Consider the following 13,940-nt stretch of genomic DNA (forward strand, 5'->3'; position numbering starts at 1 on the left):
GCCCACCCCAACACGCTTCATCTTTTATGTTGTAAATTTAAAAAAATGTTCTGGCTAAATGATTCGTTTATTTATAAGGTATTTTACACGATTAATGTTATTAAATTATAGTTATTTAGATTATTTAAATTTTAATTATTTAAATTACCAAATTGTCTTTCAAATAGGTAATCTCCTTTGGTCACCACAAGGACGACCCTCAGGGATTGGTTTGGGTGATGTGTTTATCCCCATGTTGCTGACCAGGAAACTGAGGCAAAGGGAGATTGAGTGACTCCCTCAAAGTCACATGTCTGGTGACTGATAAGGTGCATCTAATTCCTGCTTGAGATGCTGAAATTACTATTTAATTATCAAAGCCTTATTCACTGCAGGGACTCGGGAATAGGCACAGAAATCATTTTTAGAAAATCACTCAGGAGAAACTGAAAAATGTTTTCAGTGAGTTGGAAAATCAGACTGAAGAATTAATCCCCAGACTTAGGTCGTGAAGCCTAGAAATTCACACCAACATGTTTTGTTTTGTTTTTTAAACTTGTGAAGTCTGCTTTTATCTGTCATTTATACGACAGAATCCTGGGGACACCTAAAGCCATTAGAAATTAGTTACATGTTTTTTGTGGTTATTTTGAAAGGGGTTCCATGTTTCCAGGAACCTTACATTTTTGCATGGCAAGAGATCCTGCCCCGAACAATGAGTCATAGACCCCTCTCTAAAAGGCCTCGCCCTCTTCTTGACAGCTCCGGCCCTTTCCAGGGGGGGAAGCAGTGAGCTGCCTCTTTGGTGGACCTCAGCTGTATCACGACTTTTGATTTGAATAGTCAGGGCAGAAGAACTGATGCCAATCCAGACTTGTAGACAGTGGTTGTATGGAGCTGCCTCACCTCCTCTTGGCCAGCGTTTCTCCAGCCATCGCTTCTTCAACCAGCGCTGCTTCAACCAGTGCCACAGCTCCTGCCTTGCTGGCCCTGTGCCTTGCTTACTTTCTGTGCTCGTGCTGCTCTGACTCCATGTGTGGGGCTGGATGCTGCAGGAATCCCCAGCCCTCAGGCGTGCGTGTCCTGAAAGTGTGGGGTTAACCCCCATGGAATAACTTTGGCTGATAGAAGATGGAGGCTGGTGTATAACATTGAGGTGCAGCAGACAAGACTTCAGACAGTCCCTGCAGAATCAAGCTTGGTGGCCTACAGTGGTGACCAACAAGGAACTGTGTCCCTACAATAGCTTTCCTACTTGCAGTTTCACTGTCCCAGTCCCCTACAGTCCCCAGTCTCCTATTCATGATGTCACTTCTAAGACAAACGTACCGCTGGTAAGCCCTTGTCTCAGCTCTGCTTCGGGACAGGGCACAGGGAACTCACGCTGGTTCTCGTATTAAACCAATTCATGCATGCCTGGGAAGGTCACTATGGCCATGTAATTTAGCCCCAATTCAAGTGACAACTATTTCTTGATTTTTCCATTAGAGAGGGAATACAATGATGATGGAAAAACCCCCCAAAGAGGTATGGGTTCCAGTTTAGCCACTAATTATATGTGACCCAAACTACACTATTTAACCTTTTCAAGCTCAGTACGTGATCTACAAAAAAAAAAGGTCACTTAGATTACATCATTTCTAACATCCTTTCCAGTTCCACACTGTATATTTGTGAAATAAAAGCATCTGGGTGACAGTTTGTACTAGCTGCTTTCCCCCTCATTAACCCTAGGGATTGTTTTGGCTAAAAATATGGCAACACGTTAATGCAACTTCAGACAGGCAAGTGAATCACCCTCCTGAAGGTCTAGATTAGAGAATGAGCAGCTATTCAGAACCTCAAAAAACAATAACGCTGACAAAAAGAGAACCAGCCAGGTTCTTTGGGAGCCGGCAGACATTAGCAGGGGCTGCAGCATTAAGATAAGAACAGAGTAATGAGAAAACGAGTAGCAACCAACTTCCTTGACTGCATTCCAGCGGTTACTCAGTCATTCGTCACATCCCTAACAGGGCTTAATAAATGGACTCCAACTGGTGACATTTTTTTCTCCCTTAGAAGTTACTTGGAAACGTCGGCTTGGGAAAATGCTTCTACTTTAAGGAAAATTTGACCAAATCTTGCAAGTGTCAGAGACAGGAAATAAAAACATTAAAGGGATATAGGCTTCTATAAGTCTCAAATGAAAGATCACTTCAGAAAAAGAGGGAAGATCATGGTAGTTAAGTCAAACATGAGAGACACAAAACATGCAAAATAAATAGGCTATAAAGCAAATGAGGATGTAGATGTAGCCATTTCTAAGACATACAAGACATTTACAAGATATAAGATGTTTATAAGACAAATAACATAGGTATTGTAATCTCCATTTTACACATGAAGAAAAGGGGCTCAGAGAGGTAAGTGATTTGTCTGATGACACACAGCTAGGTAATGGCAGAGCTGGGATTTTAAGTTTTTAAATATGTTTTTAAAACTAATTAAAATTTGTACTTATCAAAGTAATACACACATAGTTAACAAATCAAACAGCATTAAAAAACATACAGTTGATCCTTGAGTAATGTGGAGGTTAAGGATCCATCCCATGTAGCCGAAAACCCACATATAACTTTTGAATCCAAAAACTTCCACCACCCCTCAGTATCTGCGGTGGATTGGTTCCAGGACCCCTGAAGATACCAAAATCCAGGGAGGCTCAAGTCCTTTATATGAAATGGTGTAGAACAATGCATGCAGTCAGCCCTCTGCCACCGCGGAATCCCGACAGAGGACTGAAAATACTGTTTTCGATCCATGGTTGGTTGAATCCATGGATGTGAAAACCCCAAATACACAGGGCCGACTGTATTTATTGAAAAAAATCTGTATGAGGGAACTGCACAGTGCGAGCCTGCATTGTTCAAGGGTCAACTGTATTATACATTAAAGCAGTGTTTTCAATATTGCTGCTTTCTTATCCTTTGACTGTATTTCTCAATGCTTTCATATGATTTTTTTTTTAGTTTGGCCACCATATTTTAAAATTACACAAGCTCTTTCTTCACCTGTGGTGTCCCTATTATTTTTTAAAGCATCCTGTTCTTGTTTCATGGATGTAATATCTTACTCCCTAAGGATAGTAACAATAGTTTTTGTGATTTCTGCCACTCCCTGTTTTCTCTGATTCCATTTTTTGTTGTTAGTTTCGGCCTCTGTGTTTCATATGGGAGGGTTTCATCAATGATCTGTGATCCTAGGTATCTGTTTGTGTGTAATAGCAAGACATTAAAAGACTAAGCAGGAGTTGTATGTATGTGTCACACAAACTCATTGCAGGAGATATGTTTATACTAAAACATTATTCATTGTTTATCTGAAATGCAAATTTAATTGGGCTTCTTGTATTTCTGTTTGCTAAATCTGACAACCCTGGGTATGTGGATTATGGACTTCTAGCTTCTGGGTGACTAGGCTATGGGCTATGGGTTTTTAATGCAGACACTCACAGGGTTCTTTCTCCCATTTTTCCAGAGAATAAACCTCTGGCCTCCTCCAGGGGTAGGAGAAAAGGGGTTCTCTGGCTGTGTCGGTGGAGAACTTCATAGGCTTTGAGTGTTCTGCAACTGACTTTCTAATAATCTCCTTGTTTTAAGCCTTGAGTATCACATCCACTTTTCATGGCACTTTTTGTCTCTGAGCCCCAAGCAAGTTCCACAAGACAAACTGGCTTTTCTCTCAGAGTTGCGCTCCTCTGTGGGTCCTACTTTTCACTTCTACTCGGCTAGATCAGTTATCATTCACCAGTTGGCCTTCCACTTTCCACAGATGTATTGACATGTCTTATCAGTTGTTATGTACCCTTTCTCTTCCTTCTTATAGATTTATGCCTTTTAAATTCATTTACCATTTCAGCAAAGTTTAAGGAGGGAGGAGACATAGATACTTGGGCTCACTATACCAGGTTTAACTAGAATGACAGAATGAGATTTAAATCCAGACCAATAATTCCAAAGCCTTTACTGCCTCCACTGTTACCATGTAATAACCCATGTAGCAGAAGCCAATGATAAATACATGTGGCACACTGTCAGTTATCTACTCGCGTATCTCTCCTCCCATTTTTTCTTAGTAATAGAATGCTTGGTTTTTAGTGGGGCATGTGATTACAGACATGTGCTGCTTAACGATGGGGATATGTTATGTGAAACGCATCGTTAGGTGATTTCATCATCGTGTGAACATCACAGAGTGCACTTACACAAACCTAGATGGTTCAGCCTACCACATCTAGGCTATATGGTATACCATTGTTGTATATGTGCTCCGTTATTCACCAAACGTTACGTAGCACATGACTACATCCAGAATAAAGGCTTCCTTTCCCAACCTTCCTTCAACCAAGGTATGGCCCAATGACTAAATTGTGATGAATGAAATATAAGTGGAAGTGTTACGTGGAGTTTCCAGAAAATTCTCTTTAAAGATATCTTGCGTTACCATTTGGTTCCTTTCTCCTTTGTCCCGTCCTTCTTTCTGCTAGGTAGAATGTGAACATTATGCCTGGAGCTTGAGCCGCTATCTTGGACTAAGGTGGAGACCATGTGTTGAAGGTGGCAGTACAGAAAGAAAGAAGTAGACTGGGTCCCTGAAGACTTAACATAGTTACTGTACCAACTGCAGATTACTTATCTCCAGACTTTTTTTAAGTGACAGAAAAGGAAGCCACTGTTATTTTGCGTTTTCTGTCCCTTACAGTTGAATCTAATTCTAACTGATACAATGCCAAAGTGCAGTAAGATTTCAGAGCAAGTGACACATGATTCCTAGAAAAGGTGGTAGAAAAGATGAACCTTAAAGGATAATTCAGCCAGATGGGGAAGTGGAGGGATAAGATTCTATGTTGGAACAGTAATATGATTGGGGCAAGAGGGGCGCTGCATAAGGAGTTTTCAAAGGGTAACATGTAGACCTGTCTGGTTGAAGTAGACAAATCGTGTAGGAAAGAAGTGGAAGATAAACATGAAAAAAGGTTGAAGGCAGTTTATGGAGGGCCTTGAAAGTCAAACCAAGTTTAGAGGTTGCTTTGAAAGCAATGAAACTACTGAAGTCTTTTGAAATGGAAGTTGGAGACACAGGTCTTGAATGTGAGGGAAGCTTAGAGCGAAGAATTTCAGAGTCTTCTCTATACCTATTTATGTAAAGGTATTATAGAGATGAAGTCAGGGGAGTGAATCTAAGTACAGTAAAAAAAGAAGAACGTGGGTTCAAGAACTCATACATGAGAGCAAGGAGAAAAGAAACTCACAAAGGATCCAGAAAAGGAGAAAGGCAGCTGGATGTTGAGGAAGAAAAGAGTAGAAATTGACCATGAGAAGCCAGTAAACCTTCAGATGCCTCAAAGAAGCTAGAAAATAGCAGACATGAGTAAAGATCATTGAATTTGGGGACAAGGAAGTCTCTGGTGTCTTCTGAAAGTACAATTTTGATAGAATGTGAAGGTGGATGTGGCTCGTTAAGGTGTAAATGTGTGTTAGAAAAATAAAGGTACTAATGTGCTCCATTTATTTTAAAAGGTAGGCAGTAAAAGAAAGGTAAATTGAAAAGCAATTAAAGATCTCCATCAGGGCAAGTGAAATAATTTTTTAAGGAAGGGAAGTTGGTCTTTAAGAGAAAACTGTGCATATCAGTGAAGGAAGAGATTTCCAGGCTGCCAAAAGATGTGGTACCTGATGGAGCAGGTCTAAGAGGAGATGAGAGAGATGGAATTTCCAGTTCAAATGAGAGCCTGAAATTGGAAACCAAAGGGGGACAGTCTTCTGAGAAAGAGAGCTAGAGGCGAGGCAAGAAATGAAGGCTTGGATTTCTAGTCAACCTTTTAGCAACAAATCTTTTTCAATTAGCACTATTAATGCTATTATAGATCTGACCAGAAGAAATAATAGTTTAAAATAGCAATCTTAGTCTTTAAAGTAAAAATGGCCATCACTTAGTTTCAGAGTCAAAAATCTCAAACCAGGCTCATAACACGGAAGAAAGATATAAATTTCTTGATTGTAGTCCTAATTTGTTTGTTTTGCAGATACCACGTTAATTAAGTTCATTTAGATGAGAGAAAAACAAGAAAAACACATTGATATCAGTGCTAGAATAACAAGCAAACCCCAATATGGACCTGAAAATTAATTACAGGTTGAAATTTTAGATATCCATTTGTCAAAAAGATCAAATGCCAATACCTACTCAAAGTACAGCGTGAGGTCTGTTGCCAATATTGACTGCTTCAAAAGTTGCATAAGGTCACTATATTCCTTGGAGGACAAATTAGCAAAGATGTTGTGACCCTGTAATGAGAAAGTGAAAAGTCACAAAAGACAACATTAAATCTGAGGTTGTTGAGTACATGTTTTTCCTATATTATATATATTTGTATATGGAAACATGATAAAACAATTAAAAAAAAAGCTTAATGAAACTGTGCACAAATACAAACTGACTCCCTGGCAAACACAGCAAAGCCAGAAAGTGCAATCATTTCTGAGGAGGACAACCAAGAGACACCCATTTCCTGTGGAATTACTGAGTGTAGAAGCTCACAGATGTTTCTGACCCTAAAATAAATCCTAGCTTCATTATTAAGGACTTTAGTTGCTATTTTGGAAGTACCTGCGATGGCAAAAAATGATTTCAAGGAGGAGAAAAAATATTAGACCAGTGGTTCTTAACTGGAGGAGACGTGAGCAATGGGGGCTTTTGGCAATGTTTAGAGACATTTTTGATTGTCACACTGAGGGGGGTGCTACCGGAATCTGGGGAAAAGGCCAGGGATGCTACTAAACATCCCACAATGCACAAGGCAGTCCGAACCACAAAGATTTACATGGCCCAACAAGTTAAAACTACTAAAATTGAGCAACCCTTTAAAGATCCATCTTGATGAAGTGTGTTAGATTAAATTCAGTACATAATTACTGAGTAGCTAGAATATATAAGATACTGTTCTTGGCGTAGTTCTTGGAACTCTAAAGAGGACTCTGACCTAGCAAAACTTGCAAATACAGCTCTATCTCCATACCTTTGAAAAGCACACTTCTTTTCATCAAAATTTGTTTTAGTCACATTAGGCAGCTCTACAATGTCTTTAGTAAAGTGAAAAATCCTTCTACGAAGTGGCTGAAAATCCACTTAATTTGCTTTGATAGTCAAGGACTTTTTCACTTATCAGGTTTTCTTAGCATGAAATACCAACTCATAAATATGTGGTCTGGGAACTGACCAGCTTTAACCGCAGTGTTGAGAGCCAGAAGATGGTGCAGAAAGAAGTGGGTGGAATGACCGCCTGAGAATAAACTATTCTCCAATGAGAGGTAAATTAATTCTTTCAGGGAAACAGAATATCAATTAGCAAATTACCGCCTACCAGGCACCAGATGATAATCTGCTCCCTGAGTTAATTTATCTCATTGGGCGAATCCGCCACTCCTTAAAGACTAGAGTATATTGGTTCTACCAGGGAGCAGGTCCAATCGTCATAATAATTTTCAAATGAACTCTTCCAGACTCTTAATTCAGTCATTTAGGAAGAAGACAAATAACTAAAGGAATGCCACACCATAATTCTGTCTGGGTTTCTTTGCCTGAGCCTTGTCCCACGGATCAATCACAGACTGGTGCACTGGGCCTGGGAAGTAGTGGTTAGAAGCTATGGAACTGTAGTCACATGTCTACCATCTCCCGGGAAAGAAATACAGATATACCTCACTTTGTTACACTTCACTTTATTGCGCTTCACAGATGTTGCGTTTTTTACAAACTGAAGGCAAGAGACCCTCACCAGCAAAAAGACTAGGACTCACTCTTGCAATACTCGCTTTATTGCGCTGGTCTGGAACTGAACCTGCAAAATCTCCAAGGTATGCCTGGATAGCTACTATGAGCAAGGTACAGTAAAAACTAACGTGAGGTCCAGGAGAAAGCTGGTCTGAATTTGAGGATCTTGGTTATTTTGTGAGAGAGTGCATTTGACTACTTTTCAAGGACAGGTGACAAAGTGAGCCAGATCAGCCTTAATAATAATAAAAAAGTTAATTTGCCATCAGTGTATTGTTTAGATGCAATTGGCCTCCTCCAGTGCCTCAAGGGTTTGCTCCCTGAAATAGATTTGTCTCCCTGAAATACTGCTTCCACTTGTTTATGGAGGAGTGTGGTACTGATGGAAAGAGAACCAAATGGAGGGAGAAAGGTCTGGGGCAATTTTCACGAAGTCATCTAACCTCTCTGTGCCTTTGCATCATTTGGAAAGTGGGTTGATAACGACTTCTGCATTTTTTGCCTTTCTGATAGGCAGGATGAGGGTGCGGTGGTGGTGGGGGAACTGCTGGGGCAGGGTCTGCATGCCCCAGTTGCGCTGCGTTCTTCATAGGTAACTCCGAAGTGAAGGGCAGCTGGATGGATTTTGTTTGTATGAAAACAAATTCTGAGTTAGTGGGGTTTGTTTCCAGACAAACAAATGATCTTTCGAGAAAACCTTGACATCCTGTTTATAATCCCTGTTATTACAAACAAAGGTGGGAGTTTCTGGGGTCCGAGGTATAAACCCATCATATTAGTAGCACAGAAGACATAATCTGAACCCAGTTCCTCCTGTTCCTTCTTCCCTCTTTCACAGCACTTGGCTAAAACAGGTTTTCATAGGAAAATTCCTGAGCCACAGATGCCGGGATGCTGGTTTCTGTCAGAGTTACCGAGAGCCTGACCCTCGATGTTCCCTTCCCAACTGAAAATATATCTCCCCCAGTGGGATCGCCCTTCCCCAGCTGCATCCAGGTTCCGGAGTGCTGACTCTCCTTTATGGGGTCGAAGAAAGCTTTCATGATATTGCAAAAGACATGCTTTCTCAAGATAGACTGGAGGAAAAAAACCTCCGTATTTAATGATGCTATTCCAGCGAAGCAGGGCCTTAATGATGATAATAATAATAATTAATGGCACAGCTAGAGAACTGACAAATAATGGGGAACAGATGATCCCTTCCTGGCCTCAAAAAAGAAAAAAAAAGAAAAGAAAGTCTGTATGCCTGTAGAAAATTAAACAGATCCTTTCCTGGCAATTTCAAACTCATGCACGCCTCAGCCAGAGTCAGTAAGTGGTTTTTCTTTTTCTCCATGGAGAGCTAAAAGTATAAAAGTACTTCCAAGTCCTGCAATGGCACATGCAGCAAAATAAGGCATATGGCCTTAGCCCTGGGTCTCAAGTTTAGCTGCAATTCTCACTTTCAAACTAGTCCCACCAGCAATTTAAAGTTTTTATTTTTTATAGGTTTCTCAATTGTGCTAATAAAGTGTAACTTTCTCACCCTGTTTCTGCTTCTGCCATCTTTCAAAATGGCTTCGGGTTTCACAAAATGGGAAGGTTGGGCCACTCACTGCTTGGATTGAGTCACTGTGTTAGTGGGATTGGTCCCCCTTACGGAAGGTGACAAGCCCTGGGCAGTCACCTCTGCCAAGTGAATCTGAAAAGCCTCCAAACCAATAATAAAATCCAAATGAATCAGCTCAGGAAGAAATGGAATGCGATCCTTGTTTAGGCATCTGAATGAATATAAAAAGCGACGAAAGAAAGGTCTTTAATTGGGCTTAAAACTCTTGTCCCACTTCTCTGTGTCTACCTGTGACACTACAAAGAAAGAGAGGTCGGAAACGTACTTCCATTGGCTTTGTGCCAAGGGAAGAAGCAGGACGTTAGGTCTGTACCTCACTCTGAAGGATCATCACGGCGTGGTTGAAATGGTGGTGCTCTAAGGTAGCAGAGGTTCCATAGAGTTGAGCCAGGGCAGAGCCGCTCCTGAAAGAGCACAGAAGGGTCAGTGATGGAGGCCCGTTACCTGTCAATGATCACCCCACACCAGCTCTGTGGATCAAAATGCTTCTTGTGCTTTGGCCAAGGACCGTGAGCCGATACACTTTCAGGTAACTGCTTGTGTAGTTCACTAATCTGTTAAAGCAACCTTTCAAGAACCTTCTATGTGTTAGGCTAGATGCTGTGGATGATACAACAGTGAATAAGACATAGTTCATGACTCTAAGAAATTTAATAGTAAAGGAGATGAAACGTGATCGTAGGGAAAATAATGCACATAACACACAATACAAACACCACAGAAAATGTTCCATGTTCAGTGGATGCTCTGAGACAAGAGACATAATTTCTGGCTTTGGGGATCAGGATAGGCTGCATGCACTAAACCTTACACAACTTCTGTGTGTCCAGAACAATTGTCTTATACCAAATGTATTTGACTCTTCATGGGAAAAGACCTTGTGAATATTTTACATTTTATCAACTTTACATGTAAGGTTTATAAGCTTTTCCTAAGGTTTTCTAGCCCACAGTCCCACTATAATATCTCAGTGTAGAACTCTGGAAAGCTTCCTAAATTTGGAGTCAGACCTCCGCTCTTGGTTATAGCTTTGGGCAGTTAGTTGGTCATAGTAAGCGTCAGTTTCTTTGTCTCTAAAATTATGATAATACTATCCACCTCACCTGTTATTTATGAGAATACAATAAAATATCTGAAAGTGCCTATCACAGTACCTGGCGTGTAGTAGATTGTAGTCTATATTAATAATTAAAACTCATCTAGATTTTTCCATTTTAAATAAATAAAATGTTAGTTGATCCTTGAAAGTATTATTCTGAATTATCTTAACATTTTGCTTACGTAGAACAAACCATTCCTCAACAATGTCAGTTTGGCAAAGTGTTTATTTAAAACATTCAAGTGTATTCATTTCCAATTCTTTGGGCATGGGATTAAAAGCTTCTTAAGACTCAAAAGAGATCCAGAGATGCCAAGGGTTTAAAGTGCAGTCATAGGACTCTGTTGAAGACATATCCAAGTTCTTGTGTTCTTTATTACTCATTGCAAGGAGTTTGGACATTGAAAGGGCAATTTAGTCTTAACTTGGAAACACTGGAGATTGACAGCTCATAGTCTGCTCTGCTAGTGAGAGGAGCAAACACTGCATCTAAGTGCTCTGTGAAGGATTTTGGTCACCAGCTGCCCTCTAGGGTGAGGCAGCCCAAGATCACGGCCAGTTGAAAAGACTCAGAACTGACCACGTGTTGGAAAAAACACAGCCGGGTAGGTTCTGTAGGGATTATTATGAATAGGGGTTCTTAAACAGGGCACTAGATTTTAATCAGGCATGTGTTATTTCTTTAAATCTTACCTTAATCTATATCATTTAATAAGTGAACATTTGTTAGGCTAATCTTAGTAATCGGTGATTAATATTTAATGTTAGTTACTATTTTTCTAACATAGAGTTCATTTTTATGAAAATTCATTTTTCAAAAAGCACACTATATTGTGTCTTGGCTATATTTGTCTTGGCTTTTGAATTTCTAGGATGTTTTATATGCGTATCACATCCTAATGCTTGGCACAGAGTAGGTGCTTAAAAGAATATTAGCTGCTTGGCTAATAAGCTTGCAGTAGTATGTCTAGAGATTATAGTTAAAATTGGAAGGTTGGCAGTAATAAGCATGTTAACATATTTTATAATAATGTTATTAATAGTAATAGCTATCCTGAGTAAGTACCTATCATGCACTAGGCAACAGATTAACAACTTCATATGTTATTTCATCTAGTCCTGACAACGACCATGAAATAGTATTGTCTTCTCACTTTACAGATGAGGAAACCAAGGCTCAGAGAAGTTCTGCTACTTTTCCAAGGTCATAAAGCTAGTAAGTAAAGTTCTGGATTAGAATCCAAGTTTTTAAGCTTCTTCTCATTACATAAAGAGAAAACTAATTATACCTCACACACTTCTGATATTCCATTCTCAATTTTTGCCAAGATGGTTGTCATCAATGAAAGAAGATTTCATAATTTAATTCAGAATTCTACTGGTATAACTGCTAACCACAGGCTCAGACTTCTGTGGTTTGTTTCTACTAATCAGCCATGCCCAGATGTCTCTCTTACTGGTGTGAATCCTGATAACAGTCATTGATGTAAAGTAGGGTCAAGATGCAAAAATATTATCTCTTCCTTTATCGCATTGGTTTAGCAGATCTGATAAAGTTAAACAAGCTAGACGACCACAAATCATTTTATATATATTTTTTCAGGATGGGTAGGATGTTTTCCTCCTTAACCAGGGAACAGCTTATGACGAATACCCTGGTGCCTCTTACGCTGTCCTTCTCCCTCTCCCCCAGGTCCACGTGGCTTCTGAACTGCTGCTTTTCATCAGAAGGACTCTTAGGGTGTTTGTACAAATGCAGCCTGACTGCCTGTGATTTCAGCATCTTCATCATCAGACTCCCTTTTTGTTCCCTTTTTCAATTCCATCGTACATTCTCCTCACCCTCAAACAATACTGAGTTAATCACAAAAATAAAATTTTGCCACTGAACCAGACAAATGCTATGAAAGTGCAGGAGAACACTGTGATTAATTAACTAACACATTCAGTCATTCAATTAACGTTCATTCAACCAACAAGTATTGATGACTTATGATGCCAGGCTGCAAGCATGTGGAATACAAAGATAAGTAAGACATCGTCTTGCCCTCAGGAAGTTCACAGTCTCTTATAACTGTAGGAGACTGTCTCTGACCAGACTTACACTAACAATGCTCACCTTTCTGCAAGCAAGACGCCATCTTAGCATTCATAGAGTGGAACATGGCACTAACTCTACTTTGAGTTTTCTAGAATAAAATCATCTAAGGAAGAATGCTTCCATCTCTTTATGGATTCTTTATTTACACTATTAGAGTTGGTTTCTGTCAGATTTTCTAAGACTGCAAAACCTTTTGGTGCTTTTTCTCTGAGGCCACGGCTCACTGAGCATTCTGCCTGTTCCTGAGGTATACACACATGCTGTGAATTTCCTGCGATGGCAAGAGTGAAGTCTACACTGATAAAAATTGTTTTAAGTGGCGAAAACGTATCTGTTAGGATAAACTTTATCAAAAAGTTTCTACAGAATACTAGTTCTTTGGAATGTCAAATCGCATTATGAGCAGAAATAAAAAGGGTCCCATGGTCAAATATGTTTGGGAAATGCTGGGTTTAAAAAGTTAAACTGTTTCTTCACTGTATAATGTCCCAGCAGCATCAGTATGTGAAAATATGCGTTGTGATTCTGCAGGAGGGAAACATGATATGCAGCATTAACCAATCTGACTTGGTTATAAATTCATTGCTTAAAAGAGGCTATGTCTTTCATGCAGTATACTTTGTGTAAAGGCATACTTCCACTTTTTCATGTAAAATGTGAAAAAAAACAAAAACAAACCGCCCCAAATCAATCACCTATGGAAAAAATTGACTTTAACACCACACCTCATTTTAATTGTCTGTGGTAAGTATATCCATCATATAAGTAGCTTTGGGGCAAACACACTTTAATAGTATATATATATATACATATATGGTGTGTGTGTGTATACATATACGGTGTGTGTGTGTGTGTGTGTGTGTGTGTGTCTGTGGAGAGAGGAGGAGAGAAGGAGGAAGAGACGAGTCTCCAAATTCCATAAGCACAGGAATATTTATGCATGTGATTATTCCTGATGCTTATTATTGATGAGGTCATCCGAACATACTAAAGGTTTTCCTTTCCAGACAGGCAGCACACTGCGGGGAAACTTATTAAAAAGAAAAGTCAGAGTGAAAATTCTGTCCCTATAGGCATTCAGCACTTTGCACAGGCACCAAAAAAAAAAAGTGTGCAAATGGAAATGTACCTTCATAACTTCCCGAGATGTGCATATGCTTTGAAAAAGTGACTTAACGGGAATGTGCAGCCATGACCTAACAGGAAACTTTAAGAAGGAAAACTATGAAAGGTAATTAGGAAATTGAGAATTGTTGGGAGGTGGCGAGCAATGGGATTTGGCTGTCGTGGCAGATTAATGTGCCCCAGTATTTCACTTCTGGGACCTGGCCGAAAGC

General features: G+C 39.8%; 1 protein-coding gene and 1 long non-coding RNA gene across 4 annotated transcripts in view; one reads left to right on the plus strand and one right to left on the minus strand.

The window, feature by feature from the left end:
* Positions 1 to 13,940, minus strand: part of PDE11A (phosphodiesterase 11A) — a 324,817-nt gene that overhangs the window by 58,187 nt on the left and 252,690 nt on the right. For all 3 annotated transcript variants that reach the window (XM_019739325.2, XM_019739326.2, XM_074338486.1), the window contains 2 exons: positions 9,717 to 9,807; positions 6,208 to 6,308 (listed from right to left, as the gene is read on the minus strand). In XM_019739325.2, the coding sequence (XP_019594884.2) occupies positions 6,208 to 6,308; positions 9,717 to 9,807 (192 nt within the window). The remainder of the gene's footprint in view (positions 1 to 6,207; positions 6,309 to 9,716; positions 9,808 to 13,940) is intronic.
* LOC109451251 (uncharacterized) lies at positions 10,698 to 12,919 on the plus strand. Its single transcript, XR_002137954.2, has 3 exons — positions 10,698 to 11,107; positions 11,664 to 11,718; positions 12,196 to 12,919. It is a non-coding gene; the product is annotated as an uncharacterized LOC109451251 (long non-coding RNA).

This window comes from Rhinolophus sinicus, linkage group LG01 (genome assembly GCF_036562045.2).
Source record: "Rhinolophus sinicus isolate RSC01 linkage group LG01, ASM3656204v1, whole genome shotgun sequence".
Taxonomy (NCBI): Eukaryota; Metazoa; Chordata; class Mammalia; order Chiroptera; family Rhinolophidae; genus Rhinolophus; species Rhinolophus sinicus.